The sequence below is a fragment of the Cricetulus griseus genome, unplaced genomic scaffold (assembly GCF_003668045.3).
Source record: "Cricetulus griseus strain 17A/GY unplaced genomic scaffold, alternate assembly CriGri-PICRH-1.0 unplaced_scaffold_1, whole genome shotgun sequence".
Lineage (NCBI taxonomy): Eukaryota > Metazoa > Chordata > Mammalia > Rodentia > Cricetidae > Cricetulus > Cricetulus griseus.
In genome coordinates this window covers 9355020-9382512 of record NW_023276808.1, presented here as the reverse complement: position 1 = coordinate 9382512, position 27493 = coordinate 9355020, and the positions used below count along the sequence as shown (strand labels likewise).

At 41.7% G+C, this 27493-nt stretch overlaps 1 protein-coding gene and 1 pseudogene across 1 annotated transcript; both read left to right on the top strand.

Moving 5' to 3' along the window:
- The first annotated feature begins 1065 nt into the window (after positions 1–1065).
- Positions 1066–2584, top strand: LOC118239763 (zinc finger protein 431-like). Its single transcript, XM_035453560.1, has 3 exons — positions 1066–1092; positions 2197–2323; positions 2520–2584. Exons 1-3 carry the CDS (start codon positions 1066–1068, stop codon positions 2582–2584), a joined length of 219 nt encoding a protein of 72 aa, XP_035309451.1.
- A 22345-nt stretch (positions 2585–24929) lies between these two features.
- On the top strand, positions 24930–26590 carry LOC113838901 (annotated as a pseudogene).
- Positions 26591–27493: the final 903 nt, after the last annotated feature.

Below are 27493 nucleotides of genomic sequence, written 5' to 3'. Positions count from 1 at the left end.
TCCTTTAATAGTGTGTTAAATCTTGTTAATCACAGTTTGCCACACATTCTAACTCTTATCTACAATGGCTGGTTAATGGGTCTATACTCCCCTCCTTTTAATTTCCCTCAGGCCAGGCCTTTACCTGCCTGGTTACAAGGCTCCTTACACAATAGGACACCGGGTGACAACAAATTGAAAATTAAAACAGTGTTGGGTTTAGGACTTGCCTTATCGGGCAAGGCTTCCTTTTTTGGAGTCAGGGTTTCTCTGTGGCTGTGGAGACTGTCCTGGAACTAGCTCTTGTAAACCAGGCTAGTCTCAAGATCACAGAGTTCCTCCTGCCTCTGTCTCTGGAGTGCAGGGATTAAAGGCTTATGAAACCACTGCTCAGCAAACTAGGCTTTCATTGAGGTCCCCAGTCATGGAAGAGCAACATTTTTGGGATAGCTAGTAAAAGCCTGGTGCCAAGACCTTGGGTGTTTTACCTAAGGGCCTCCTGTATAGACAATAAAACTGAGAGGCTGGTCAAAAACCAGGAATAATTTGCTTGGGAGAGCTGGTCATGGTCTGGAACAAAGCCTTTGTGGAGAGGTTGCTTCAGATCTGAAGACAGGTGTGAGTGATTTTGAAATTCATGACTCTGCATTTTTTTTAAAATGTCCGGGTGTTAGCTGGGCATTGGTAGCACACGTCTTTAATCCCAGCACTCGGGAGGCAGAGGCAGGTGAATATCTGTGAGTTCAAGGCCAGCCTGGTCTCCAGAGAATGTGCCAGGATAGGCTCCGAAGCTACACAGAGAAACCCTGCCTCGAAAAGCAAAAAAAAAAAAAAATTCTGGGTGTGGAGTACTAGCCAGGGCCAAGTTACCTGGTGCTGTGTCTTTAAGCGCACTCTAACCCTTAAGGAAGTGCTCTTGTCACTCAAGCCTCATTAGCAAATAAGGGACCCCAGGCCAACCTACCAGTCACAAGTCTTGCAGAAACTTCCTGGAGCCATGCTGAAGGCTTGATTTTACAGCAGAACGGGTACCAGTGGATTGATTGCTGTGCTGTGAGTGCTACTGTAGGGGATTGTGAGGGGAGCATGGATGAGCACAGAAGCCACAGCATGGTGAGCAAAGGGATGCTATCCCAAGATGGGGAGGGCAGAATCAGGAGGCATGGGAGATGGAGGGCAGGTCCTCCTGGAGGCTGGGTGGGGACCTGTGGCCACGTTTAGTGTTCTGTGAGGTCTCATGTGGTCCTAGCAACTCTCCAGACCCTGGTGCTGGCATCAGTGGAAAGCATTTTGATCACGGAGCAATGACCTTTTGGTGTATATGGAAGGCAAATTGCCAAACTTGGAGAATCCTAGTTTCTCCAGTGTCTTCTAGAAGTTTTGCACTTCCAATTTAACATTTAGGTGTAAGATCAATTTGGAGTCATTTTGTGAATGCTGAAAATGACATTCCTTTTCTTTCTTTTTTAAATATGTATTTATTTATTTTTTTGAGACCGGATTTCTCTGTATAGCTTTGGGGCCTGACCTGGAACTTACTGTGTAAAGGAGGCTAACACCAAACTCCCAGAGATCTGTCTGCTTTGCAACCCGAGTGCTGGGATTAAAGGCATGGGCCACTAAAGTCTTCCATAAATTGACACACTCCATGACTAAGCTGTGACTCGGAAGAGTAGAATTGTTGATATAAATGTTTTACCAATTCTTAGGGAATAGTAAGTCCCACAAATGAGTATTTTTGAGATTAGATATTGCTACCTCTAAAATAACCAAAAGATAAGTAGTATGCTAACTAGGCCACCTGTTAGAGATAGGATGGTAAAATACACATTTGTTCTCCAGGAATGTCCAGACATTTGGCTCCAAACCATGATAAAAGAGAAAACTCTGATTTAAAAACAGTCCCTAGGCCCATCCCAATATAAGAGAACAAGGCTTTCACAAGCTGCGCAAGGGGGCATTAGTGCGTCAAAATGAATATTATGGCATGGTGTGCCATACAGGTCCAGTTTTCTCCTAGAGAAAAGCATAGTTCCAAGAAATGATGCATGTGAACCTCCTATTCAGTGTCCTTCTAAAGTAAATGGTTGAATATATTATGATGTCCATGTCATGAAATAAGTGTGAAGAACTATAATTATATGAGTATTTTGTCACAGAAATGTGCATACACAATGTGACTATCACACTTTCTGTGTTTTGAATGTGTTATTTTAGGACACAGTGACCTATGATAGTGTGTGCATAAAATTCACTCAAGAAGAGTGGTCCTTGCTGGATCCTTCCCAGAAAAGTCTCTACAAAGATGTCATGCTTGACACCTACAGGAACCTCAGTGCCATAGGTAAGACTGAATTTTCTGTCATGATTTAAAATAAGGGGACAACTGTTCCTTAGTTATTGATACTCTTCTGTAATTTGATTTCAAAAAGGGAATATTAGGTGAATAAGGCATAGTTCTAAGTTTCCTTGAACATACTAAATTAAATTTTGTACAATTTCCACTAATATACCATGTATTTTCTGTGATAATATTTTAGGCTACATTTGGGAAGAGTGTAATATTGAAGAACATTGTGAAAGTTTTAGAAGACATAGAAGGTAATTTTTCTGTGCAAGTTTGTATAGATTTTCCTCTGAAGAAATATAATGTGTCCTGGAAGTTTTAAAGTGTAAGTAAGGACTAAATGGATATTGATGATTCTTAATTTCTCACAAAATGTGTACCTCAGTTTCAGGTAGCTATTCTCTGTTTGTAAGGCATTACAGTGAAAAAGAAGACAAAGAAACAGTGCCTTAACTGATACCACCATTAGGCAATATAAGCTCATGCAAGCTATCCTTTGGAAATGCCAATCCATTTCCTTTCATGCCACTCAGATACTTTAAATGGTTTACACATTGAGTAGTTGATATATAAGAAAAAAGAGTCTATAGTAAAGCTGTCATTAGTCATATAATGTGACTGTGCTAAGTAGACTGAAAGGGTCAGTTTATGAGAGTCAAGAATGTCGTTTTGGTAAAAAAATTAATCCCTATACCACATGTCTGTGAGGAAAAGAAAGTCAAACTGTGTGACTGCAATGTAGAAAATTTTTATTAGTTATTTTTACTTCAATAAGAATATCATATAAAACAGGGTGGTAGTGATGCATTCCTTTAATCCCAGCACTAGGGAGGCAGAGACAGGTGGATGTCTGAGAGTTGGGGGCCAGCCTAGTCTACAGAGTAAGTTATGGGACAAGGTCCAAAGGCACACAGAGAATCATGTTTCAAAAAACTATGAAAAAAAGAATATCATATGTCTCTTGGGACTATTAGAAGATATGAAAATATTTACTAGTCCCCATTGAGTAGATTGATTAAATGTGATACAAGTTTACAATTAATTGTTTTTCCAACTTGATTGGAAAGACACCAAAAAACTTACAGTGCAGAAAATCCCTATGAGCATTGGATTGTGTGAATACTTCCATTTCACCTGGTACATTCTTCCAATGTAGTGTGACTCACACTATAGGAAAACTTATGAATGCAATGAGTATGGTAAAGCTCTGAGTTCCTTCAGTTATTTTCAAATATGTTAAAAATCTCATATAAAAATATGTAGATGTTATAAACATGGGCCATGAAATAAAGTCTCTTACTATCAGAGTTATCTTAAGAGACAACAAAACAACCACTAATGAAGGGAAGCATCGATAGTGTAAAACTTAATAACTGATTCATCTTTACAATGAGGCCAATTTATAAAAGCAATTTAAACAGATACTAAGTTTCATCAGTATAATGCATATGGTAAAGCTTTTACATGTGCCAATAATCTATGCAGGAATGTAAGAAGGCAAACAGGATAGAAACCCTGTAAAGATCCTCAATGTGTTGATATATTTGTGTGTTAAGGCATCTTCAAAGGCATGAAGAAATTCATACTGGAGAGAAACCATATGAATATCTTCAATATGGTGAAGTCTTTGCATGTCATAGTTGTCTCAGACTCCATAAAATAACACATACTGGAAAGAAAAACCATGAATGTAATCAATGTGGTAAAGCTTTTGGAAGTCATGGACAGTTTCAAAAACATATAAAAACACATACAGGGGAGAGACCTTACAAGTGTAATCAATGTGGTAAATCCTTTTCACAGCACAGTAATTGCCGAGCACATCAAAAAAACACATATTGGAGAGAAATCATATGAATGTAATCAGTGTGGTAGAGCTTTTACACGCCATGGTGATCTTAAAAGACATCAAAGCACACATATTGGAGAGAAACCCTATAAATGTAATCAATGTGGTAAAGCCTTTTCATGTACCAGTAGTCTCCAATATCTTAAAAGAATACATACAGGAGAGAAACCCTATGTATGTAATCAATGTGCTAAAGCCTTTTCACAGGTCAATAGTCTACAAACACATATAAGAACGCACACTGGAGAGAAACCCTATGAATGTAGTCAATGTGGTAAAGCTTTTTCACAACAGGGCAGTCTCATAAATCATAAAAGAGCACACACTGGAGAGAAACCCTATCATGTAACCAATGTGGTAAAGCATTTTCACAACATGGGAGTCTTGTAAGACATAAAAGAGCACATACTTGAGAGAGAGCCTGTGAATGTACTCAATGTGGTAAAGCCTTTCTATGTATCATCAGCCTTTAAAATCATGAAAGAAATCGTACTGTAAAAAAAAACCTATAAATGTAAGCAGTATGGTAAAGTTGTGCACTTTGCTTATCACAATAATCTTTGAGGACCCAACAAAGCCCATACTGAAGGGAATCTTACTATAAAGGATTTGGTAAGATCTTCAGCCAAAACAAATTTAGTTATACAAGATGCTGGATAGAAAAATATCTGACAAGTGTCAACAATCTGTTCAAGCATTATGATGTCTCTATTTTGTTTGCACCTGCAAACTCATATGGACAAAATCCTGTGAATTCATTGATAAGGTAACCCTTTTTGATTTCAAACTTTTATTTAAAGACATAAAAAACTCCTTCAAACCAGTTGATTTCTCTAAACCCATTGCTAAGTGCTTCTTATCAGTTACACGAACCAATACATGATGAAGAGAGACTGTTAAGACTTTAGATGGATCATCACCTCAGTTACAAGCATGACTACTTACATGAGAAAATATTCATGTGTAAAAATCTGTTAGGTTAGAGATTTGATTTAATTTTAATTATGTGATGTCAGTGTGGGGGGGGTTGTGACTGTTCATGCTTGTTCCCAAGAAAGTTAGACCCTTGTGTATTCCTGTAGCAGAAATTACAGAAAGTTCTCAAAAGCCTGATCTAGGTCCTAGCAATGACCCTGTCATAATTTTGCTCATCCATATCTATAGCCCTGTACATGTTTAAATCCTTTTTGTATCATCTTCTTATAAGATAATAGGGAAGAACTCAGGGAAGAGAAAACCCAATTCATGAAAAATTTTGATAAAGACTTCATACTTGTCTTTAGTTTCAATAAAAATATTGTTTTGTGTTAAGGCAGTGTGTTTGAGTTTTGAGTTCAAGAGACACAAGATAAATGATAAGTGGGTGTTTTATGGGGAAAATTGCCCACATAATAATAATAATAATAATAATAATAATAATAATAATGATAAAGAGCCACCTCAGTATTGTGTTCCCACATAAAATAAAAAGCTATGGATTCCTTCCAGACTATTATGGTTTTATCAAGCAAGACCCCCTGAAGCTGAGACAATACAGCCTTACAGACTACAAAAACAAGGACTTGGTCAGGTTTCTATGTTTTATCATAATCCCCATGGTATATCAACATCGCCCCCAATAAGCAGGAAGCAGTTTAGAAGGAACGACACCCAAATCCCCAAATATTGTTTATAAATGTTTGTTTTCATTTAAATGGGATTAGTTATAAATGATAATGAACATAGTCAATCTCTTTTTAAAGAAATAAAAGGGGAATAGGATATAGGAATGAATACTTTGCATCAGTATAGATTTTCATTTATTGATACAACTTTAAGGTCTATTTTGTGATATGTATGTCTCCTCTTGTTTAGGTATTGTGTTTATACAGATCTTTTACCTATAATAGTCAGACTTATAATTAGGTTAGTTAGGTTTTCTAGATATACAGACATGTATTTGAGATGGATAGGTATTCTTCAAATCTTTCAAAGACCTACAGAAATATGGCATTTAAATGGTTTAGGGTTTTTCTTGGCAGTGAGACACAACTGCTCCTGGCACACCAATTACTCCAGAAAGGAGGATGGGCATCAAAGAAACTCGTTATGGAGTTTGGTTTCAACATGGCAAGATTAGCCATTTGAGCAAGAAACTGGTCTTGCCTGGACTGTTTGCTGCTGTATAAACTGGACATACAGGACCCACAAGAAAGTGACTGCTGAACTTACAAAACAAGACAGTACTGAAGGGTGCCTGTTGAAATGGAGAAGTGTGCCAGACACACTGTGGCCTGTGGGCTGAAGATGGATGCCACAACATTACTGAGGAACTTTGGGTGACTGTCCAGGTAGCAGATGTCTCTGTCAATTCTAGAGTTTATACATTATCCTTCTGTGGTCTTTGATAGAGTTGAAGACAGATAGTTATGGTTATAGTTTTCTTCAGTTATTAGAAGAGATAAGTTGCTGTTCTTTTTATTTAGACAGAAAAGAGGAGATGATGGAGAATGTACTGTGTATGTTTATCTTATTGATTGTTAAATAAAGTTCTGTTTGTCCAATGAGACAGCAAGTTAGATGGGACTAGGAGTCAAAGAGGATTCTGGGAAATGTAGTAGAGAAGTGGTGATCCAGGCAGGAAGTGACATGGCAAGGAGACTCATATTTAAGCGAAGGAGAAACAGGAAGTGTCTCTTTTCACCTCTGTTCCTGCTCCAGCTGCACAATGTGATCCACCAGCAAGGAGGGGCGCCAATAAGGCGTCCGATAAGATAAGTCTTATAAAATATATAGGTTTATGATAGTTAAGACTGAGCTAACAGATGAGGAATCCTAGTCATTGGCCAACAGCATTAAACCTAATACAAGTTTCTGGGTATTTATTTGGGCCTAACTCAAGCAGGCGGCTAACATAAAGCTTACATGTGGTGGTGGGGCACAGGCGGCTTTTGGCAGAATGATTTATCGTAACAAACAGACTTTACAACTCCCACAAAACTAACTCAAAAGGACACTTAACCTTCTCTACTTCTGACCCTCAAGCTATCAATATTTCTTCCAGGGAGGCCCCATGGTCTAGAACTCCATCTACAAATGGGGGCAATATCTTGTTATTTTTCTGCAAACTCTCATATACCCTTGAGGTTTGAGAAAAATCCAGCCCCATTGATGCCCACACAGAAAATAATATAGAAGTAAAATTGAATGTCTACTTCCTGGCACATGTACATCAAACCACATAGGGAATCTGCCCTATCTGCCAAAACAACACCATGCACACCTGAGAAACTTCTGCAGATCAGAAATTTCTTTTGTTCCCTGGAACTCAACTTTGCCAAACCACACCATTGTGGCTGGTGGTAGCAGAAAGTTAAAGCACTCTGATCATGTATTGCTGAAAAATGAACCCCATCACCTCAGTAGGATCCATATGGCATTAATTCTGTGGATCCTGTAAATGGTTACCCCAAGTGTGGTGGTATCTTGTTTGTGCTTAACAAATGAATCTTTCCCGGTGGTGGTGGCACAAGCCTTTAATCACAGCACATGAGAGGGAGAGGCAGGTGGATTGCTGTGACTTCAAGAGTGTTCCAGTTCAGGCTCAAAATCTACACAGAGATACCCTGTCTCAAAAACAAAAACAAACAAAAAGCCAACCAAAAAACAAAACAAACAAAAAGCTTGCCTGAAGACCAGAGTGCAGACAGGCAGTATTTTGCCATATAGGCCAGGCAATGGCAGCTCATACTCTGAATCTCAGCACTTGGAAGACAGACACAGGTGGATCTCTGTGATTTCAAGGCCACACTTGGCTATACCAGATTCATCCAGCCTAAAAGAGAAACAGAGCCACGTGGTGGTGGTTCAAACCTTGATTCCTGTACTTGGGAGGTGGAGACAGGAGAACTATGGCTGGGCAGAGAGAGTAATATAAGGTGGGAGTGCATTGTGTTCAGTCTGAATGTTCCTAGGGACAGGATTGCCCCTTTGGTCTAAGGATTCGATAGAGTTAAGAACTAGGGGCTGGCTACTCTGCTTCTCTCATCTTTCAACATGAACTTCTCTATGTGACTCCAGGTTTTAATAACTAAGACCAATTAGAAATAGTGCTGCAACCTCCAGTGTAGGGTGCCACACCCATCCCATCCCCCATCCACTCCAAATGGAGGGTGAGGCCTTCCATAAGGGATCATCCAAATCTGTCAAGTTGTATTTGACCAGGACTAGTCCCTCCCTCATATGTCTAGGCTTATTGAGTATCCCTCTATGTGGAATGGGTTCCCAAACATTCTTATAAGAGGGATAAATACAGATCTTCTGCCAAAGGCCCCTTAGACTACCCAGGAGTGGTAGCCAACACCCACATATAGGGACTCTGGGGTCCATGAGATCCCCCTTGTTCAGGTCAGCTGTTTCTGTGATTTTCTCCAGGTTATTCTGGGCCGCTATGCTCATCACTCCTTCCTCTCTGCAACTGGATCACAGAGTTCAGCTCTGTGTTAACTGTGGGAGTCTGCTGCTGCTTCCATCAGCTACTGGGTGAAGGTTCTAGGATGGCATTTAAGGTAGTCATCAATCTCATTGAAGGGGAAGGACATTTAAGGTAGTCTCTTCATTGTTCCTTAGATTCTCAGCTGGGGTTATCCTTATGGATTTACACTAGTGCCAGATTTCTCTTTAAACCTGTAATGACTCCCTCTAATGTGGTGTCTCTTGCCATGGTCTCCTCTGTTCTTCCCCTGGCTCAATCTTCCTAGTACCTCATGTCCTCCTCTGCTCCCCTTCTCTTTCTCCTAGCTCCCTCTCCCCTCCCCACATGCTCACAATTAGTTCCTGAGCTCCTGTACCTTTCATTTTATCTGGGGTACAATGGCAAGTGTTTTTAAGGGTGGAATCTGAACTGAGGTGAATCATGTTTAAGGCCTGGCCTTGACACCCTGAGGGTGGTGTGTGTAATGGTGCTAAAAAACACAGTCTGGAGGCACCCAGTCTCTCTTCACCTACACCTGACTGTTATGGTAGAAGCTTCACCCAACTTGCCTTCTCCACCTCCTCAAGGAACAGATGCCTGAGGTCTACAGGATGGCTGGTAAGCGAATTACTTCTCCACCCATACCTCCTGCTGAATGTTAGCTCACCTAAACCCTACTCCCCAACTCCACACATTGTACCCTGTAAGCAGGAAGAAGCCAGACTTAAACTGAAGCCCCTATACCCAGCGAGTCTGGGTTGTTTAGGCAGAAGCCTAAACAGACTCAATGATAAGGAAAAACAATATTTCTCATAGTTGGAAGACAGTGGACTTTAAGGAATATCAAGATGTAACCAGAACCATATTTTCCTTCACATCATGCTCCCCTTTCTGATGATATTGACTGAACCTGCAAATCTGTAAGTGAGCTCCACGAATTAAGTGTTTTCTTATAAGTGTTGTGGGGGTCATGGTGTTTATTCATAGCACTATTAATCCTAACTAGGACAGCTAGATTCAGGATTTTCTTCTTTAAATTACCAGGATATATTCATTCATGTCATGTGAATGAAGAAACACCAGATTTGTGGGTTCAAATATTGAGCTCAGGTGTGCCCCTAGGCTATGTAGTTGAGAATTGCTTTGAACACAGCTAATTCTGCTGCTGCTACCCAGTGCTGGGAAGACACTGCTGCAATTCCTACAAGGCAGGGTGTTGACTTGTCATTTAGAAGGACATATAGCCCATTTAATGAATGTTGACCAATCCTTCTGAATTGTATCCGGGACTGCAAATGAAGAGAGGTATATGAAAAAAATTAAGTTCATTTACCAACTTTGAAGGTGGTATAGGCACAGTGCAGAAAGGGGTGTGAGAAGAAAGGAACCTGAGCAAATTCTTGCTCATCAGCTGTAAAACTTAGCTGGATGGAGTCTTGTGATCAATTTCAGATGATTGATAAAAATGCCTGACTGTCAACATGTTGGGGACCCACAATCAAGGGAAATCATTTATCTGGATAAAGGACTGATGTTTTCATGAAACAAAATTGCTGTAGTTATACTATTTCAAGCAGAATAGAAAATCTGCATGAGATGGCATGACCCTGAGAGAATTGGAAACATGGGGTTGGGAAGAGAGAGGTAGGAGAAAGAGAAGGGGAGAAGAGGAGGGGGAATTATGACATGAGGGAGCTGGAAGATTGAGTCAGGGTAAGAATAGAGGAGAGCAAGGTAAGAGATACCATAATAGAGGGAGCCAGTATAGGATTAAAGAGAAATCTGGCACTAGGAAAATATCCAAAGATCTACAGGGATGAAACCAAGTGAGAATTTAAGCAGTAGTGGAGAGGCTACCTTAAATGCCCTTCCCCTATAATGAGATTGATGACTACCTAAAATTCCATCCTAGAGCCTTCGTCCAGTAGCAGATGGAAGCAGAAGCAGACACCCACAGCTAAACACTGACCTGAACTCTGATTCCAGTTGCAGAGAGGGAGGAGTGATGAGCAAAGGGGTCAAGACCATGCTAGGGAAACCCACAGAAACAGCTCACCTGAGCAAGTGGGAGCTCCTGGTCCCCAGAATGACAGCTACAAACCAGTATAGGACAAAAACAGGCCCCATAAATGTGGGTGTCAGTTAGGAGGCCTGGAGAGTCCATGGGCTTCTGGTAGTGGATCAGTATTTATCCATAGTTCTCGAATGAAATTTGGGAGACCATTCCCCATGGAGGGATACTGTCTGAGCCTAGACACATGTGGGAGGATCTAGGTCCAGCCCCAAATCACTTGACAGATTTGATAATCCCTCATGGAAGGCCCCACCCTTCCTGGGCAGCAGAGATGGAATGGGAATGGGGGCATTGAGGGGTATGGGAGGATGGGACTGAGAGAGAATTTTGATTGATATATAAAATTAGATTCTTTCTAATTTAAAGATAATTTACAAAATAAAAAGAGAATAGGAAAAATGGAGTTTTAAATACCTTATCTAACAGTTGCTGGTGCCATAGCCCTAAAGTCCTAGACATTCAGGGAAGATTGTGGACAATGTCTTGAACCAGTCACAATCTCCCTTTAATCCCAGAACTTGGGAGGCAGAGGCAGGTGGATCTCTCTGAGCTGGAGGCCAGCCTGGTTCACAGAGTGAGTTGCAGAACAGGACACCAAGCTACACTGGGAAACCTGTCTCCAAAATCCAAGAAAAAAATAAAGAATATCATATGTCACTATAAATAAAAGCCAAGTGAGCATAGAATATGAAAAGAAGCAATGTACCTCTCTCTGTGTGTGTCTCTCTCTCAACAGTTAGAAGATATGAAAAATATTTAGTAGTCTCCAGTGTGAATATATTTGAATGTGATTTAGGTTTACAATTAACTGCTTTTCCCGATTCTATTAGAAACATACCAACAATGCACAATGCCGAAAAGCCCTATGAATATTGGAATGTATGAATACTTTCATTTGTCCTGGTACATTATGCCAATGTAGTATGACTGACAGTATGGAAAAATCTATGAAAGCCACAAGTATGGCAAAGTCTGAATTCCTGAAGTTCTTTTCAAATGTGAAAAATCTCATATAGTAAGATGGTATAAACGTGAGCTGTGAAATAAAGTCTCTTACTGTCACAGTTATTACAATAGACAACAAAACAACCACTAATGAAGGGAAGCATCGATAGCACCAAACTTATGATCTGGTTCCTCTTTATAATTAGTCCAATTTATAAAATTAATTAATACAGATACTAAATTTCATCAGCGTGTTGCATGTGATAAAGCTTTTACCTGTGCCAATTATGTTTGCAGATAGGAAAGAAGCCTCACAGAAAAGAAACTCTGTGAATGTATCCAATGTGTTAAAACCTTTGTGTGTAGGGGAAGCTGTAGCCACGACTTCTTAGGAGCTGGCTACAGGAGTACCTGAGGGCTTGTGAGGGCGTGGTCAGAGTGAGTAGGGGGACTGCGTTTTCGGTTTCGGTCTCTCTTTGCTTCTTGCTGTACAGACTACCACCGGCTGGCTGGTTCGCTCTGTAAGTAAGGCTTTTCCCTGTTAAATACCCTTATATTTCTACCTGACTCCGTATTGGTAATTTCCTACTATATTTGTGTGTTATAGGAAACTTCAAAGACATGAAAATATTCATACAGGAGAGAAACCATATGAAAGTCTTCTATATGATGACGTCTTTGCATGTCACAGATGTCTCCAAATCCATAAAGGCACACATACTGGAGAGAATACCAACAAATGTAATCAATGGGGTAATGGTTTCTCAAGTCATGGAGTGCTTAAAAGTCATAAAGAAACACAAAATGAAATGAGACCTTATGTATGTAATCAATGTAATAGAGCCTTTTCACAGTACAGTAATTTACAAATACATCAGAAAACACATACTAGAGAGATATCCTATGAATGTAATCAATGTGGTAAAGCCTTTTCACATGTCAGTAGTCTCCAAACACGTAAAAGAACACACACTTTATTGTAGGGGGAAATGCTGATCACCCCTCTTGGGCTTGGCACAGGTGCCCTGTCCATGCCCACTTGGGTGTGGTCAGAGTGACGTAACAAGGGTTTAAGAGTGAGGGAGACACTCACCCAACCCTCTTTATCCGCTCCCTCCTGGCTGAGCAGGCTGAGCTATAGGCATCCAGCGTAAACCTGGTCACTGGCTTTGTTGCATGAGTACTTTCTTTTTTTGTTTGTTGGTTTGATTTTGAGATAGTGTTTCTCTGTGTAGTTTTGGAGCCTATCCTGGTACTTTCTCTGTAGACCAGGCTGGCCTCAAACTCACAGAGATCTGCCTCCCTCTACCTCCCATGTGCTAGGATTAAAGGCTTGCACCAGCAATGCCTGGCACATCACATGAGTACTTTCTTAAAATATGTTATCTAGTTCCGACTCCACTTTGATCAGCTTTAACTGGAGTCAGGAGTTTTGAATCCAAAACCATGGGTGGGTCGTGACCTTTGGCAAAATCTATTTCCTTGCTGCATCCACTCATTGATAACCTTTCACCTTTCCCTCCCACCCCGTTGCCAAGAAACACCTGTGAACTCTACTTGCCACAGAGTATTTCTGGAACCATCCACTCCCATTGCAAGGAGGCCACCTGGGGTTTCATTTCTCCCCTTCAGTCTCCCAGACCAAGAGAGGTTTCTGCCCCATGGCTTCTGTGGGGTTTCTCTACCCAAGGCTCCTCCCCTTCCATGTTTGTCATTGTGACCACCTTAGGCACTGTACAGTGTGCAGTCACATAGTGTCCGATACCCGTCAGTACCCGGAACCGGTACTGCTCAAGGCTGAGACCAGCTATGGCCCTGCAATTTTTCCAAAGCCTTTTCTGCTAAAAATAGCCAATCCCTTCCCTCCATTCCAAATCATTTGGGAAATCGTTAAGATATTTTTCAGATGGTCCTGAGACCAACTCAAGCCCCTGGCAGGTGAATATGGCTGGCTTCAGAACCCCATGCCCCCTGAGCCTGTTTTACCTGGCCTCCCGGCTTTTTTCATCTCCAAACCCACCTCTGCTGCTTGTGGCCCACCAGGTGAATCAGATGTGGAGGCTTTTACCAACCCCCTAGGGGTAGAGCCAAAAATAGTCTTTCTCAGGTGGAGTCTGGACTGTGGTGACTCCAGGTGATGCCCAACCATGGCACCTGGAGGACAGGGGAGGAATAGTGCTACCCAACATTCCAACCTCTTTACATAGATATAGAAGTCAGGAGGGCTTCTGCCTAAACAACCCAGACTCCCTGGGTATAGGGGCTTCAGTTTAAGTCTGGCTTCTTCCTGCTTACAGGGTACAATGTGTGGAGTTGGGGAGTAGAGTTTAGGTGAGCTAACATTCAGCAGGAGGTATGGGTGGAGAAGTAATTCGCTTACCAGCCATCCTGTAGACCTCAGGCATCTGTTCCTTGAGGAGGTGGAGAAGGCAAGTTGGGTGAAGCTTCTACCATAACAGTCAGGTGTAGGTGAAGAGAGACTGGGTGCCTCCAGACTGTGTTTTGTAGCACCATTCCACACACCACCCTCAGGGGGTCAAGGTCAGGCCTTAAACAGGATTCACCTCAGTTTAGACTCCACCCTTAAAAAACTTGCCATTGTACCCCAGATAAATTGAAAGGTACAGGAGCTCAGGAACTAATTGTGAGCAGGAGGGGAGGGGAGAGGGAGCTAGGAGAAAGAGAAGGGGAGCAGAGGAGGACATGAGGTACTAGGAAGATGGAGCTAGGGGAAGAACAGAGGAGAGCAAGGTAAGAGACACCATAATAGAGGGAGCCATTATAGGTTTAAAGAGATTCTGGCATAGGGTAAATCCATAAGGATAACCCCAGCTGAAAATCTAAGCAACAATGAAGAGACTACCTTAAATGTCCTTCCCCTTCAATGAGATTGATGACTACCTTAAATGCCATCCTAGAACCTTCACCCATTAGCTGATGGAAGCAGCAGCAGACACCCACAGTTAGCACTGAGCTGAACTCTGTGATCCAGTTGCAGAGAGGGAGGAGTGATGAGCATAGCGGCCCAGAATAACCTGGAGAAAGTCACAGAAACAGCTGACCTGAACAAGGGGGATCTCATGGATCTCAGAGTCCCTATATGTGGGTGTTGCCTACTACTCCTGGGTAGTCTATGGGGCCTCTGGTAGAAGATCTGTATTTATCCCTCTTATAAGAATGTGGCTTCAGAGGCTATCCTGGTATGAGCTGTTTGTAAGGAGCCTTGTAACCAAGCAGACAAAGGCTTGGCTGAAGAAAGGGGGTGTTAGCCGATTAAACTGCCATTGTAGATAAGAGTGAGAATGTGTGGAGTGTGGCAAAGTGTGATTAGCAAGATTTAGCAACTATTTAAGGGACCAGCGCAGAAGTAAAATTTTAGAGTGCACCACGATTCTATGTCCTGGAACTCTCCTCCACTAACCTGAAACAACCATTCCATCAAGCTGAGTGCCACCCATTCTGAAACCCAATACCAGGATACCATGGCATCAGGAGACTCCACAACCTGAGTTCAGAGGAATAGAATTCCTGAGCCCTAACCTGCAGCTAGCTGTTGCAGGACAGGTACCCCTGCTATGGTCCTATTGTCTGTGGTTTCTATGATTGTGTGCTTATGCTTGTTTTGCATTACTTTAACATAAATGTGAAGTAAATCTTATATACTCAAAATCAACTCACTGAATTGTCATTCCTCCCAGTTCAAAAACTGTAAGGACTCAAGACTTGGAGAGACATATTCTACCAGTCCTATTCATTTAAAGAACCTAGGATAATGCAGTTTTTTTCCTGCTCATTAAGGAAGATGTGCTGGCTAGCAGTAATGCTCAAAAACACAATCTCCTGAGTTCCATTATTTTCTAAGTATTCAACTTTCCATGAAGACTACCATTTAAGGGCTGGTGAGATTTCTCAACAGTTAAGAACACTGGCTGATCTTATAGAGAACCTGGGTTGAAGTCCCAGCACCCACATAGCAGCTCACAAGTGTCTGTGACTCCATTTCCAAGTGATCTGAAACACCCAAGTAGACATATATGCAAGCAAAACACCAATGCACATAAACAAATTATCTTTTACAAATGGAAAAACAAAGATAACTCTTTATTATTCCTCATTTTCCAAGAGTTTGTTCTGAAATTCAAGCTCCTAAAGCAGTGGAGTCATCATCCAGCCTTGTGATTGGAGAAAGTCCTAATTTGTTTGAGATCTGGTTCCTGCTTTTCTTCCCTGGTTGTGTGATGTCCCAATGACAAATAGCACAAAAGTACCTTCAGTCCTTCTGACCTCAGGTTGAAACTACAGAACAAACATCTCCTTTTATGTCCTGATATCTCTCTTTAGTTGTTAATATTCTTACACCCTTCCACTTGGGACTGGGGAAAATCACTTCACTCACAATGTAAAGTGGCCTGTGCTATCTACCTAGTCACTCTGTGCCCCTGAGGAAGAAGTGAGTACAAGAAGATGGCAGGGTTTGTTTTGGAGCCCGGGGCAAGTGCTATAGAAAAGCATATCTCTGCTGATCTAGAAAAGGTCTTTGTCTGCAGTGAATGGCCAGGTAAGGAATCATTGTGATGGGCCTAGGTGTAACCCTATGGGAGCTGCTCTTGTCACTCAAGCCTCACTAGCCAATCAGGCCCTCCAGGTGACCTGTCAGTCACAAGAGGTACAGATACAGTTTCAGTTTCAGGCTTGTCTCTGAAGAGGAGCTGGTGCCTTTTTTGTGTGTTCTGTGCTGTGAGCACTGCTACAGGGAGCTGAGCAGAGAGCTTGGACAATCTGGTAAACCATGTCATGGTGAGTGAGGGTCTGCTGTCCCCAGATGGGGAGGAGCAGATGGTGAGGTGCTGGAGCCAGTGCGGTGAATCCCACCCTGATTTGTGTGGGAACCTGCAGCTAGATTCCCTGTCCTGTAAGTTTCCACATGGTCCATGTAAATCCCTGAACCCAGGGGAGGCCTCTGAGTAAGTTTGGTCTGTGGGCTGGATCTGCTGACAGCATTGGGAGCAGGGAGCAGTGTATAGAATCATCTTTGTGGTCATCATCAACATGATTTTTGTGCACCCATAGAAAGGTTGCTGAGCTTTGAGAAGCTCAGTTTCTCTAGTATCTTCCAGACATTCAGCACTTAGCATTTTACATTTATGTGTAAACATCCATTATTGTGGATGTTGTAAGATGCATCTCATGTGTTTGGTTGCACTCCACTCATGCCATGATGTAGAAGAGTAGAATTGTTGATATAAGGATTTACCAATGTTTAGGAAATAAGTAGTAAGTCTCACAAGGTAGAAGTTAGCTGAGGGAGGACTGCATCTAAGACACCCAAAAGATGTGTGCTAACCAGGCTTGTTAGAAATTAGGATGCTGGGATACACATGTTTTCTCGAGGATTCTGACATTTGACTCCAAACCAGTATAAAGAAACCACCCCTTATTTACAACCAGCCACTAGGCCTATCTGCATATCAAAAATGGGTCTATAACAGGATCCCTAAGGAGGTACTACAGGGGCACAGGCAACCTTAAGGCCTGGGGTGCCATAAAGTTCCAGTTTTCTTCTTGAGAAAACAGAGTTCTGCCAGGTAGGCAACAGGACATCAGTGACAACTATTTGAAAAGTAAAACACTTTTGCATTAATGAATTGCATGGTCAATCAAGGCTTTTATTTAGGCCCTCAGGCAGAGAGGAGGTACAGTCTTGGGATAGCTATTTTTGTGTCATATTCCTCAAGCCCAGAGACTAACCCAAGGTGTCAACACTCTAATGCAAAATTGAAAGGTTTCTTTTAATTCCAAGTTGGCCATCTAGGATCTCAGTGCATTTCCGGCAAGTGAGATACCAACCAGACAAAAAGATAAGCTCTTAAAGGGCAGACTATAAGGTTGAAGGCCATAAATTACAGGTTTTCCAGGGTTACTTCATTTCATAGAAAGTACAGTGTAAAACAGTAGCTATATATGTTAAGGGAGATACATTTGAGTGAGATGAGACAGGGCATGGGTTTACAGGGTTACAGGGTCACAGGGTCTGTCCAGTATCCCCTGAGGAAGGGGGCATCTTTACAAAAAGCAATTAGCACAAGAATGTTAACAGGAGTGGTGGAGACTTACCTCCCCTTCTCTGAGAGCAAGGGTTCAGGTGCCATCCATGGCACTCCTGATTTAAGGAGTTAAATTTTCTCTTACCATTATAAGTTCCCTTTTCAGCTCCCAAGTTCTTAAAATTTTCTTAATTTTATTTATTTGGTTCCTCGCCTATTAGCAGCCTTGTGCCTAGGTATTGGGCACTTTCCCCAAGGGCCTGTTGTATGACAGTAAAACACAGACCCTTGTCTAAAACCAGGAAATGGCTTGGGAGAGCTGGTAATTGCCTATGGCCAGGGCCTTTGTAGAGAGATTGCTTCAGATTCTGAGAATCCATGTCTTCTCACAATATGGAGCTGTCGTTATTGGTCCAATGGCCATTGTGGGCTTAATCTGTAATGTTCTAGAGATACGCTGTGTTCCCCTTGTGTACTGTCATTTGAGTAGCTGCCTCCTGAATTTGTCCCATCATATGATGACCCCCTACCCTCAGTGGTATACAAGATGCTCTTCTTAGAAGCTTAAATCCCAGCTTTCTAGAGGCAGAGGAAGGCAGATCTCTTTGAGTTCAAGGCAAGGTCACAGGTGTGCTTAATTTATTCTGGCATATATCTTTGCTGTTTATTCCTCACATAGGCCTAAGTAGCGAGACGTACAAGTTGTCTGTCTTTATTTAATTGGATCAAAATATAACCTGGAGCATGAACCTAAAGACACTTAAGGATGATGGCATATTTGGAATGCAAATGGGTCTAAGCTAGCTCCACTTTGAGCATTACCTGGGGATGGATGCATACCATCAATAAAGAGATTTTTCCTTATTAACCTCCTATGTGTGTGAAGTGAAATCTCCCTGGGAATTCATATTAATTCTAGGACATCTGAATTTCCATCTTGTTAGAAAAATGTTTCTGGAACAAGCTCTCTTATGTTGACACCAGAAGCTTTGACTCCAGTCTGCTGCTCTCCAAGGCACTGACCTTGCTGATCTGTATATTATACCTCCAAAATTCTTTAATTAAATGACTCTACCACCGTAGAGATTTAAAATTGTCCATTGGAGTCATGTAGTCAACTATCCAAAGCAGTCACAGAAAAAGAATTTGTATGTGGAGCATTGCTTCTGTCTTCAGACCAAAACAAGAGGAGTAGTGTATTGTGTACACTGCAGGGGAAACAGGGCAGGCAATCAGCTGCTGGAGTCACCATCTTGAAAAGGGACCTGATTGTGGTATCAGTGATGTCTGTAATTTCCCACCATGTTTTAACTTACATCATGTGAATGAACACAGCCAGCTTGGTTTGGGTGTCATGGTAACTGCAGCCTCATAAAAAGAATTTGGCAAAGTTCCTTCTGTTTCTATTGTGTGGAACAATTTGAGGATTATTGGCATTAGCTCTTCTTTGAAATTCTGGTAGAATTCTGCACTGAAACAATTTGGCCCTGTGATTTTTTTCATTTGGTAGACTTTTAAAGACTTCTAATTCTTTAGGGATTATAGGTCTATTTAAATTGTTTATCTAGTCTTGATTTAATTTATATATATGGTACATATCATAATAATTGTCTATTTCTTTTAGATTATCCAATTGTGTGGAGCACATTTTTTTTAAGATCTCATATCTTCAACCTGCAGCATGAACCAGAGAGTGGGAACTGGAAATGGTGTGCCCATGTAGATTAGGAAAGCATACCCCCAGTGACATATTTCCTCCAGCAGGGCATCATTTCCTAAATCATCTCAAATGATACCATCAACTGACAAGTATTGATTCCTCTGACTTCAAGGCTACACACTGGCTTTCTGTTCTATGAAGCGATTCATGACACTGAAAAACTATAAGTAAGCCTTTATATGCTTCTATATATGGGTTTCAGGAAGGAATGCCTGCAAAAGAACTATAGTCACGATTGGAAATGTTTAATGATTTTTGTTAATGTTTATTTTGTTATGTCAGTTTATCTTTAGATATGTGCATGTGATTAGATTGGTTACCCCTTAGTCTTCCTGCATTTATTTCTAACAGGAATTACAAAATATTGTCAAAAAACTCACCTGGATTCTTGGCAGGGACTTGCCTTAACTGTTTGTTCCTGTCTTTATCCTTCTCAATGTTGTAGACCAGTGGATCCTCTGTAATAGGAATTACGGGAAATTGTCCAAAACCTGACCTTTGTCCAGGGAATGAACTTTTAACTGCTTGGCCATGTCTCTAGCCCTATGATATTTCAAACCTTTATATGTCATCTTGACATTAGGAATTAGAGAGGAATGAGAAAAAACTTGTTCATGTAAACAATGTGGTAAAGATTTTACATATCACAGTTGACTTCAGTTTCAATGAAAACAAAATTTGTTTCATCTATTTCATTATAGCCTCGAAGCAAATAGATTGTTTAGCATATTCAGGCAAGTATGATGGCTGAGGTCAGAGCATTGTAGTTCCTATTTGGAAAGTTTTGTATTAGGTACTGAAATGACCTGTATATGTGGCAAATATACTTACTGAAGTTGGTTTCCAGGTTTATATATTCTTTCTTTTTATTTTCTGGTTCATATATTCTGTTTATTTGCTGGTTCATATATTCCTTCCTTGATTCTGTTCATCTTCTGCTCTGCTTCCACTTGGTGATAGGCATTTTTCAGCTGAAATGTATCGAATGGGTTGACTATTATCTAAGTGGTTCATTGTTTACTTAAATGTCAGGCAGTGTTGTCCTACTTTTCACATAAAGGTGCCTGTGAAAGAGTGTTGGCTTCTTGGTTCTGGTTTTATTTTTTATATTTCCACAAATTTCCTTCAGATGTTGTTGTTTGTTTTCCATCCTGGTTTGGATGTCAGTAATTAGTCAGGGCTACAATTGAACTTTTAAGTCTCATGTTTCTTCCTCCTGAGTTGAAGACTAAAGGTTAGATGATGTTGGCTCCTTTGTAGACATGTTTTAACAATGTTAATATTAACATGCTTAATAGAAGAGCAAATAATAAAGTACTTCATGTGTCTATCCAAAGAAGCATTTACATCTTTGGTGGAGATATAATCAAATAGAATAATACAAAGTCAACTGTGTATCTCATAATATAGTTTGTTGTATTCTGAATAAAAATATAGTTTTTTACCATTCCTGATTCTTCATGATCCAGTTTCACTTGGCACTCATCTTGAAGAATTGCCTCTTAAAGGAATTTTCTAGAATGCCAGTATTGTAAAGACATATTTGTTTTTAAAAAACGTGTGTGTGTGTGTGTGTGTGTGTGTGTGTGTGTGTGTGTGTGTGTGTGTGTGAGAGAGAGAGAGAGAGAGAGAGAGAGAGAGAGAGAGAGAGAGAGAGAGAGAGAGAGAGAGAGAGAGATTAAGGGTTAGAATGGGTAACAGATATTTTGGTTCTGGAAGAAAACTTTCTGGGTTATCTTTTAGCGCTACACATATAGTGATCAAGGTCAGGTGACAATCTTACACACCACAGATGTTTTTCCTTCCGGGGCAGCTGACTAGTGCTCAAGAAACCTTAGAAACATTACATCAGTAAAATATTGTTTTCTATTCAAATTATAATTTTATTGTCGTTTAAGGAAAGACCAACACAGTAAATACTTACACTGCCATCTGTCTGCATTTTGTTAGTTTATTCTTGGGGACTAAATACTTGTGGTACCAGCACCAATGTCCCCAGGAGCCAGGAGATAACATGCCAAGTCTAGGGATGCTGTGATGAGCATCCCATCTGCTGTTCCCATTGTAGGTGGGTAGTGCCTGTAAGGATTACTTATTTTCTTAGTCACTGTTGTTGGAGGGGGATCTTTAAGGACCAAGCTCTTACTCCACCTCTGAAGTCTTTTATGACAGGAGCTTGGTTGCAGGTTTACACCTTTCTCCACTGGAATGCTGATGAGGTGACAGAGAGGTTCTTTACTGAAGACAAGGACTCAGCAGCTAGTGAGGAGATGGACTGGTGTCCTCCACCTGTTTTGGGATGTGGGAAAGGCCTGGGCTACATTTATTTGCCCCGAGGTGGACCAGCTAGGGTCCCTGTGGTCACAAGGGGCAAGAGTCAGCTTTTAATCCCTTGATTTTCCTGGGATGGCAAGTACTCTGACTGAAACAAGGCCATGATTCTTTTACCACAGGTGCATCCAGGGAGTAAAGGGGGCTGAGGCATCCTCTACCCACCACCAGGCTGCTATTGTTCCTGAGGGATTCAGCAGCAACATTTTTTGTAAATTGTAGCATTAAGCTAATTTGAAAGATGAAGCTGGCTGTGCCAGGTAACTCTTAATTGGCTGGCTGACTGGCATTTGATGTTGGTATGTTGGATTAATAAGTATTGATGCCTTTTTGTGGATAATTTGCCATATCCTATTCTCAATTTCCTGCCCTTCCCCCACCTCTAAGTGGCACTAACTCTTCACTCCTCCTCCTGTCTCTTCTCCACGTTCCAATTCCCCTACTCCCCTCTCTTGTCTCTCTGCTTTCCTCCAAGGCTTCCCTTGCTGCTCTCCTCCCTCTGTTCCCTTGCCCTCTGGCTGCCTCCTCCCCTGCCTCATGCCCCTTCTTTCCCAGTCCTCTGCTCAGGTGCATTTGATCAGGTAACACAGAGAACTTTACCTGTGTTGTCTCCCCAAAAATGTGCATGCCAGTGCACCAGCAGCCAGTGTACAACTTGTTCCACCTGAAACCCCGAATAAAGTCAGGCTCCATATTTCAAAAGTGGTCTTGAGCTGCTGTGTGTGCATTTCAATTTTGTTCACTTTTGTAATTTGAATTTGTGTTTCTTCATAGAACACTTGCCAAGGCAGAGAAGGAGGGAAATATCTGACTTTTGAGTGTAACTAGAAGACCAAATGAGGAAAAATGGATGCAAGGCAAAGGCAGTGCCCTGAACCCTTCCTCTGCAGTGACCTCTTCAAAGACCTCAGCCATGAAGAGAAGTGAAGCTAAAAGGTAAGGTTACACAAATGGGATGTCGACTTTGAGAAACTATGGTTAGGGTTAGAATCAGGGTTATGGTTATACTTACAGTTAGGTTTGGGGTTATACTCATGTTTGGGGTTAGGGTTAGGATTAGGTTTAGGGTTCAGGATTAGGGTAAGGATTATGATTATGTTTAGGTTTCAATGTTACACTTGACGTTAGGGTTAGGATTAGAGTTAGGGTTAGTATTAGTGTGAGGGTTCAGGGTTAGGTTTAGATTTAGGGTTAGTGATAGGGTTCAGGTTACAGGACTATGGTTATGTTTGTTTAGGGTTAAGGTTAGGGGTAGTGTTAGGGTTCATGGTTAGGTTTAGGGTTAGAGTTCACAGTTCAGGCTTAGGGTTAGAGTTAGTGTCAAGTTAAGGGATAGAGTAAGGGTTAGTGTAAGGGGAAGTGTTCGGGGAAAGGTTAATGTTAGGGTTAGGGGTTGGTTTAGCATTAGGGTTCAGGGTTAGGGTAGAGTTAGAGTTACAGTTCAGTGTTAGGTTTAAGGTTAGTGTTGTGATTATGGTTAGTGTTAGGGTTCAGGGTTAGGTTTATGCTTAGGGTTAAAGTTAGAGTTAGGGGTTAGTATTAGGTTATGGCTTCAGGGTTAGGGTTAAGGTTAGGGTTAGATTTAGGGGATAGGGTTAGGTTTAGTGTTAGTGTTAATGCCAGGGTTCAGAATTATGGTTAGGTTTAGGGTTCAGGGTTAGGGTTAGTGTTATGGTTAGAGTTATGGTTAGTGTTAGGTTTAGTGTGAGGGTTTGGGTTAGCTTTAGGGTTCATGGTAATGATTATGGTTAGTGTTAGAATTCATGGTTATGGTTTTGGTTAGGGTCACGGTTTCGGGTGGTGGTTATGGTTAGGGTTATTGATAGTGTTAGGAATAGGTTTAGCGTTAAGATTTGGAGTAGGGTTAGGTTTCAGGGTTCAGGGTTAGGGTTGGGGTTCAGGGTTAGTGTTAGGGTTTAGGTTTGTGGTTATGGTTAAGTTTACTGATAGGGTTAGGGGTTGGGGTAGGGTTTGGTTCAGGGGCAGGGTTCAGGGTACAGGGTTAGTGCTATGGTTATGTTTATGGTTATGGGTAAAGTTAAGGTTAGGGGTTAAGGTTAGGGTTCATTGTTAGGGTTATGGTTAGAATTAGGGTTCAGGGTTAGGGTTAGAGTAAGTGTTAGGCTTAGGGATAGAGTAACAGTTAGTGTTAGATGTAGGGTTCAGAGAAGGGTTAATGTTAGGGTTAGGGTTCAGAATTAGGGTTAGAGGTAGGATTAAGGGTTCAGGGCTAGGTTTAGGGTAAATGCTATCATTAGGGTTTGGGTTAAGGTTAGTGTTAGGTTTAGGGTTAGGGTATTGAGACCCAGCGCCTCTGGAGTGTCTAAGAGTGTCTATGTTTTCCAGCATAAACACAGGTACCTCCTGTTTATCTGACCTCACCCCACTAGCATCAATATCCTGTTGTGAAATCTTTCACCTGGGGTTTTTGTAAGTTTGTACATAAGGCTGTTCCACAATAAAGGTAAGAGACATTCTGTCAGAAAATCAACCAGCATCTTGTTGTTCATCCAAATCTCTAGGCTTTCACCCAGTACTCGGACTTAGTTGTGGTGCAGGCAGCCACAAGTGGAGGTTCTACTGATATTGGGAAAGAAAGGAGACCCTGAGAGATCACCCTCAGAAGGCTGGTCAGCAAGGAAGGAGTTGTGAAGGTGGATTGCAAAAGATACTAGAAAATAGGTACCTCAACACCTAAGAGTGTTGGATTATAAAGGCACTGGAAAAGGGGTGCCTAACCTCCTAAGAGTTGGATTGAAAAAGGAGTACCTCAACTCCTGAAAGACTTGGATTATAAGGCACTGGAAAAGGGGTACCTAAACTTCTAAGAGACTTGGATTGCAAAGGCACTGGAAAAGGGGTGCCTCAACTCCTGGGATAGTTGGATTTGAAAGGTATAATAAGGGTTCCTCAACTCATAAGAGACTTGGATTGAAATAGAGAAAATACACAGAGAAATTTTAAAGAGACAAGGTTCTGGTAATATCTCATTTTAAATTTGGATTAAGCAATAATGCTAAGAAAATTATTAAAGAAACATGGGAAATCATCTTCTGAAGAATCCCTCCTTTTTGACCTGTGCACAAGCAGCCAGCTGACCCAGCAGCCCATGCCCTTGTCCACTTCAGCCTGCTGCAGCCTGCAGTCATCTGGCAACAATGTGGTTTGCACTGGCTGGCTGGGGAAGTTGACTCCGGAGAAAATGTTGAGGCAGTATGCTTGGAAGAAACGCTGGTTTATCCTGCGGAGTGGTAAGATGAGTGGTTACCCAGATGTTCTAGAATACTATAAGAATGAACACTCCAAGAAACCCCTGCAGATCATCAACCTAAACTTCTGTATGCAGTTGGATGTAGCCCTGACCTTCAATAAAAAAGAACCCCAAAGGAGTTTTTTGTTTGATATCATCACCAATGAGCGCACCTTTCAGCTGGTGACTGATACAGAGGCTGACATGAATAGGTGGGTCCAGAGCATCTGCCAGATCTGTGGCTTCAGTCAGACTAAAGAGAGCACTGACGCCCTGAGAAAACTTTCTTCAGTCAACCATAGTCTCTGCTCTTCTCCAGCTGAGTTCAGCAGCTCCAGTCAGTACCTTCTCCAAACAAGGAGGTCTTCAGCCCTTTCACACTCTAGCCAGCCCACTGTGTCAAGCCACATGCAGCCTGCCTTGTCCACCAGTACACCTCCGGAGTATCAACACTCACACCAATGCATAAGCCAAAGGACAGAAAATGACAGAAGTGCCACCTTCTCTCAGAGCATCAGACAGGAGAGTGACACAGCCACACAAAACCTTGCCCAGGGCAATAGACACTGTATCAGCGGAGACAGTGGTCAAGTCCATGGCGTCTATAGCCTTCCCAAGCCAAGCAGACAATTCAAAGACCATGCTTTTGACATCCCCGATAGCCACGCCAAGGGGAGCCTCACAGTGTCTGAGGCAGATAATGAGAATGAGTACACCTTCAAGGTAACCAGCAGAAACCTTTGTCAGGTATTTGGAGACCTCCTGGTGGACTCAGCCATAGCTCCCCCACCACAGCACCCCAAGATGCCTTGGTGTGGCAACCCTCTACAAAGACCTCCAGTCAATGACTACAAGTACCCAAGGCGAGGTGTAGAAACTGCCTGCTGGTCTGCTAAATCCCCAAAAAGGACTATCGTGGGTCGATCAGACAGTGACAACTCTAATTACAACTGTGTGCCCATAAACCCAGGTTCTTCTACCCTGCAGGCTTTGGAACAAACAGGGGACAATTCCCACAGTGCCTACATCCCCATGAACACAGTGCCCCATCACTTTGACCCACTGGGCCATCCATCCACAACCCTTCCTATTCATAATGTCTCTGGCCAAGAAAGGGAGATCCAGCCACCCCCAGTCAATCGCAACCTCAAGCCTGGCCGAAAAGCAAAGCCACCACCCTTTGACCTGAGAGACAACACTGTCATCAATGAGCTCCCTTTCAAGTCACCTGTCACCAAGTCTTGGTCCTCCCAAGACTGCCATTCCATCTCCACAAATAATATCACCAACACAGACTCCAGAGACAGAGAGGAGTACTATGTCCTTATGCAAAACCCAATGTCTTCATCCCCTGTACCCAGTGGCACTAACAACCCAGCTCTAAAAGAGTACTGGCAATGATTATTACATAGCCCTGGACTTCTAGCCAGTCTCTCTGGGCCCTCATTGCAAGCCATCCACATCATCTGTCACATCAGATGAAAAAGTAAAATATGTCCAAATAGATAAAAAAGACCCAAGCCCTACAAAAGACCATACAAAACTGGACAAAGTTCCGGCAGTCCTCAAGACCCTCCAAAGATGCCAAGCTATGGTAAGGATGGCCACCCCATGACACTGCCTCTCCTTTGTGAGTTTTGTTTAAAAAATGTATGTATGTTCTGTATGTATGGTGTTCCACAACAGGTGTAAGAAGTGTGATCATAATTGTGTGACTGTTGACACAAGAATGCTATTGTGTTGTTTTTGAGTTGTTTAATTGCTGGGAGAGGAGGAACAGTTATTAAAGTACAGGTTACTTGGGAGGGGAATTTCTACTTTTGTTTCCATGGAGGATAAAGAGCTGTGGATGCCTCCTGACTGTTGTGGTTTCATGGGACAGGACCCCCTAAAGCAGAGGCTCAGGTGATCCAAATATTTGTTTTCATTTAAATTTGGTTGGTTAGAAATGGTAATGGTCACAGTCAATCACTTTTTAAAGGAAAAAAAAGAGGAGTAGCATATACAAATGATACTTTGTATTGGAATAGATCATCATTTGTTGATATTAGTTAGGTTTTCTAGATATATAGATATTCTTCAAACCCTTCAATGACCTATGGAATATATGACATTTAAGTGCTTTAGGGTTTTTCTTGACAGTGAGACACAACTGCTCCCGACACACCAGTTACATCTGAGAGGAAGATGGTTATGGAAGAAACTCATTATAGAGTTTGTCTTTGACGTGGCAAGACTAGTCATTTTGGCAAGAAGCTGTTCTTGCCTGAAGTATTTGACTGTTGTTTTACAAACTAGACATGCAGGACCCACAGGAAATTAAAGATGGACAGCCCTAAAGGGTTTCTGCTTCATGGCAGAATCTGCCAGACATTCTACAGGACACAGAAACAGTGTTACTGACAAACTGCCAATGCATGTAGACAGTTTAAAATTTCTTGCTTTGCTGAGAAGTCTGCGAGACTTCTCATTGTGGCATGTAGGCTAAAGATGGATGCCCC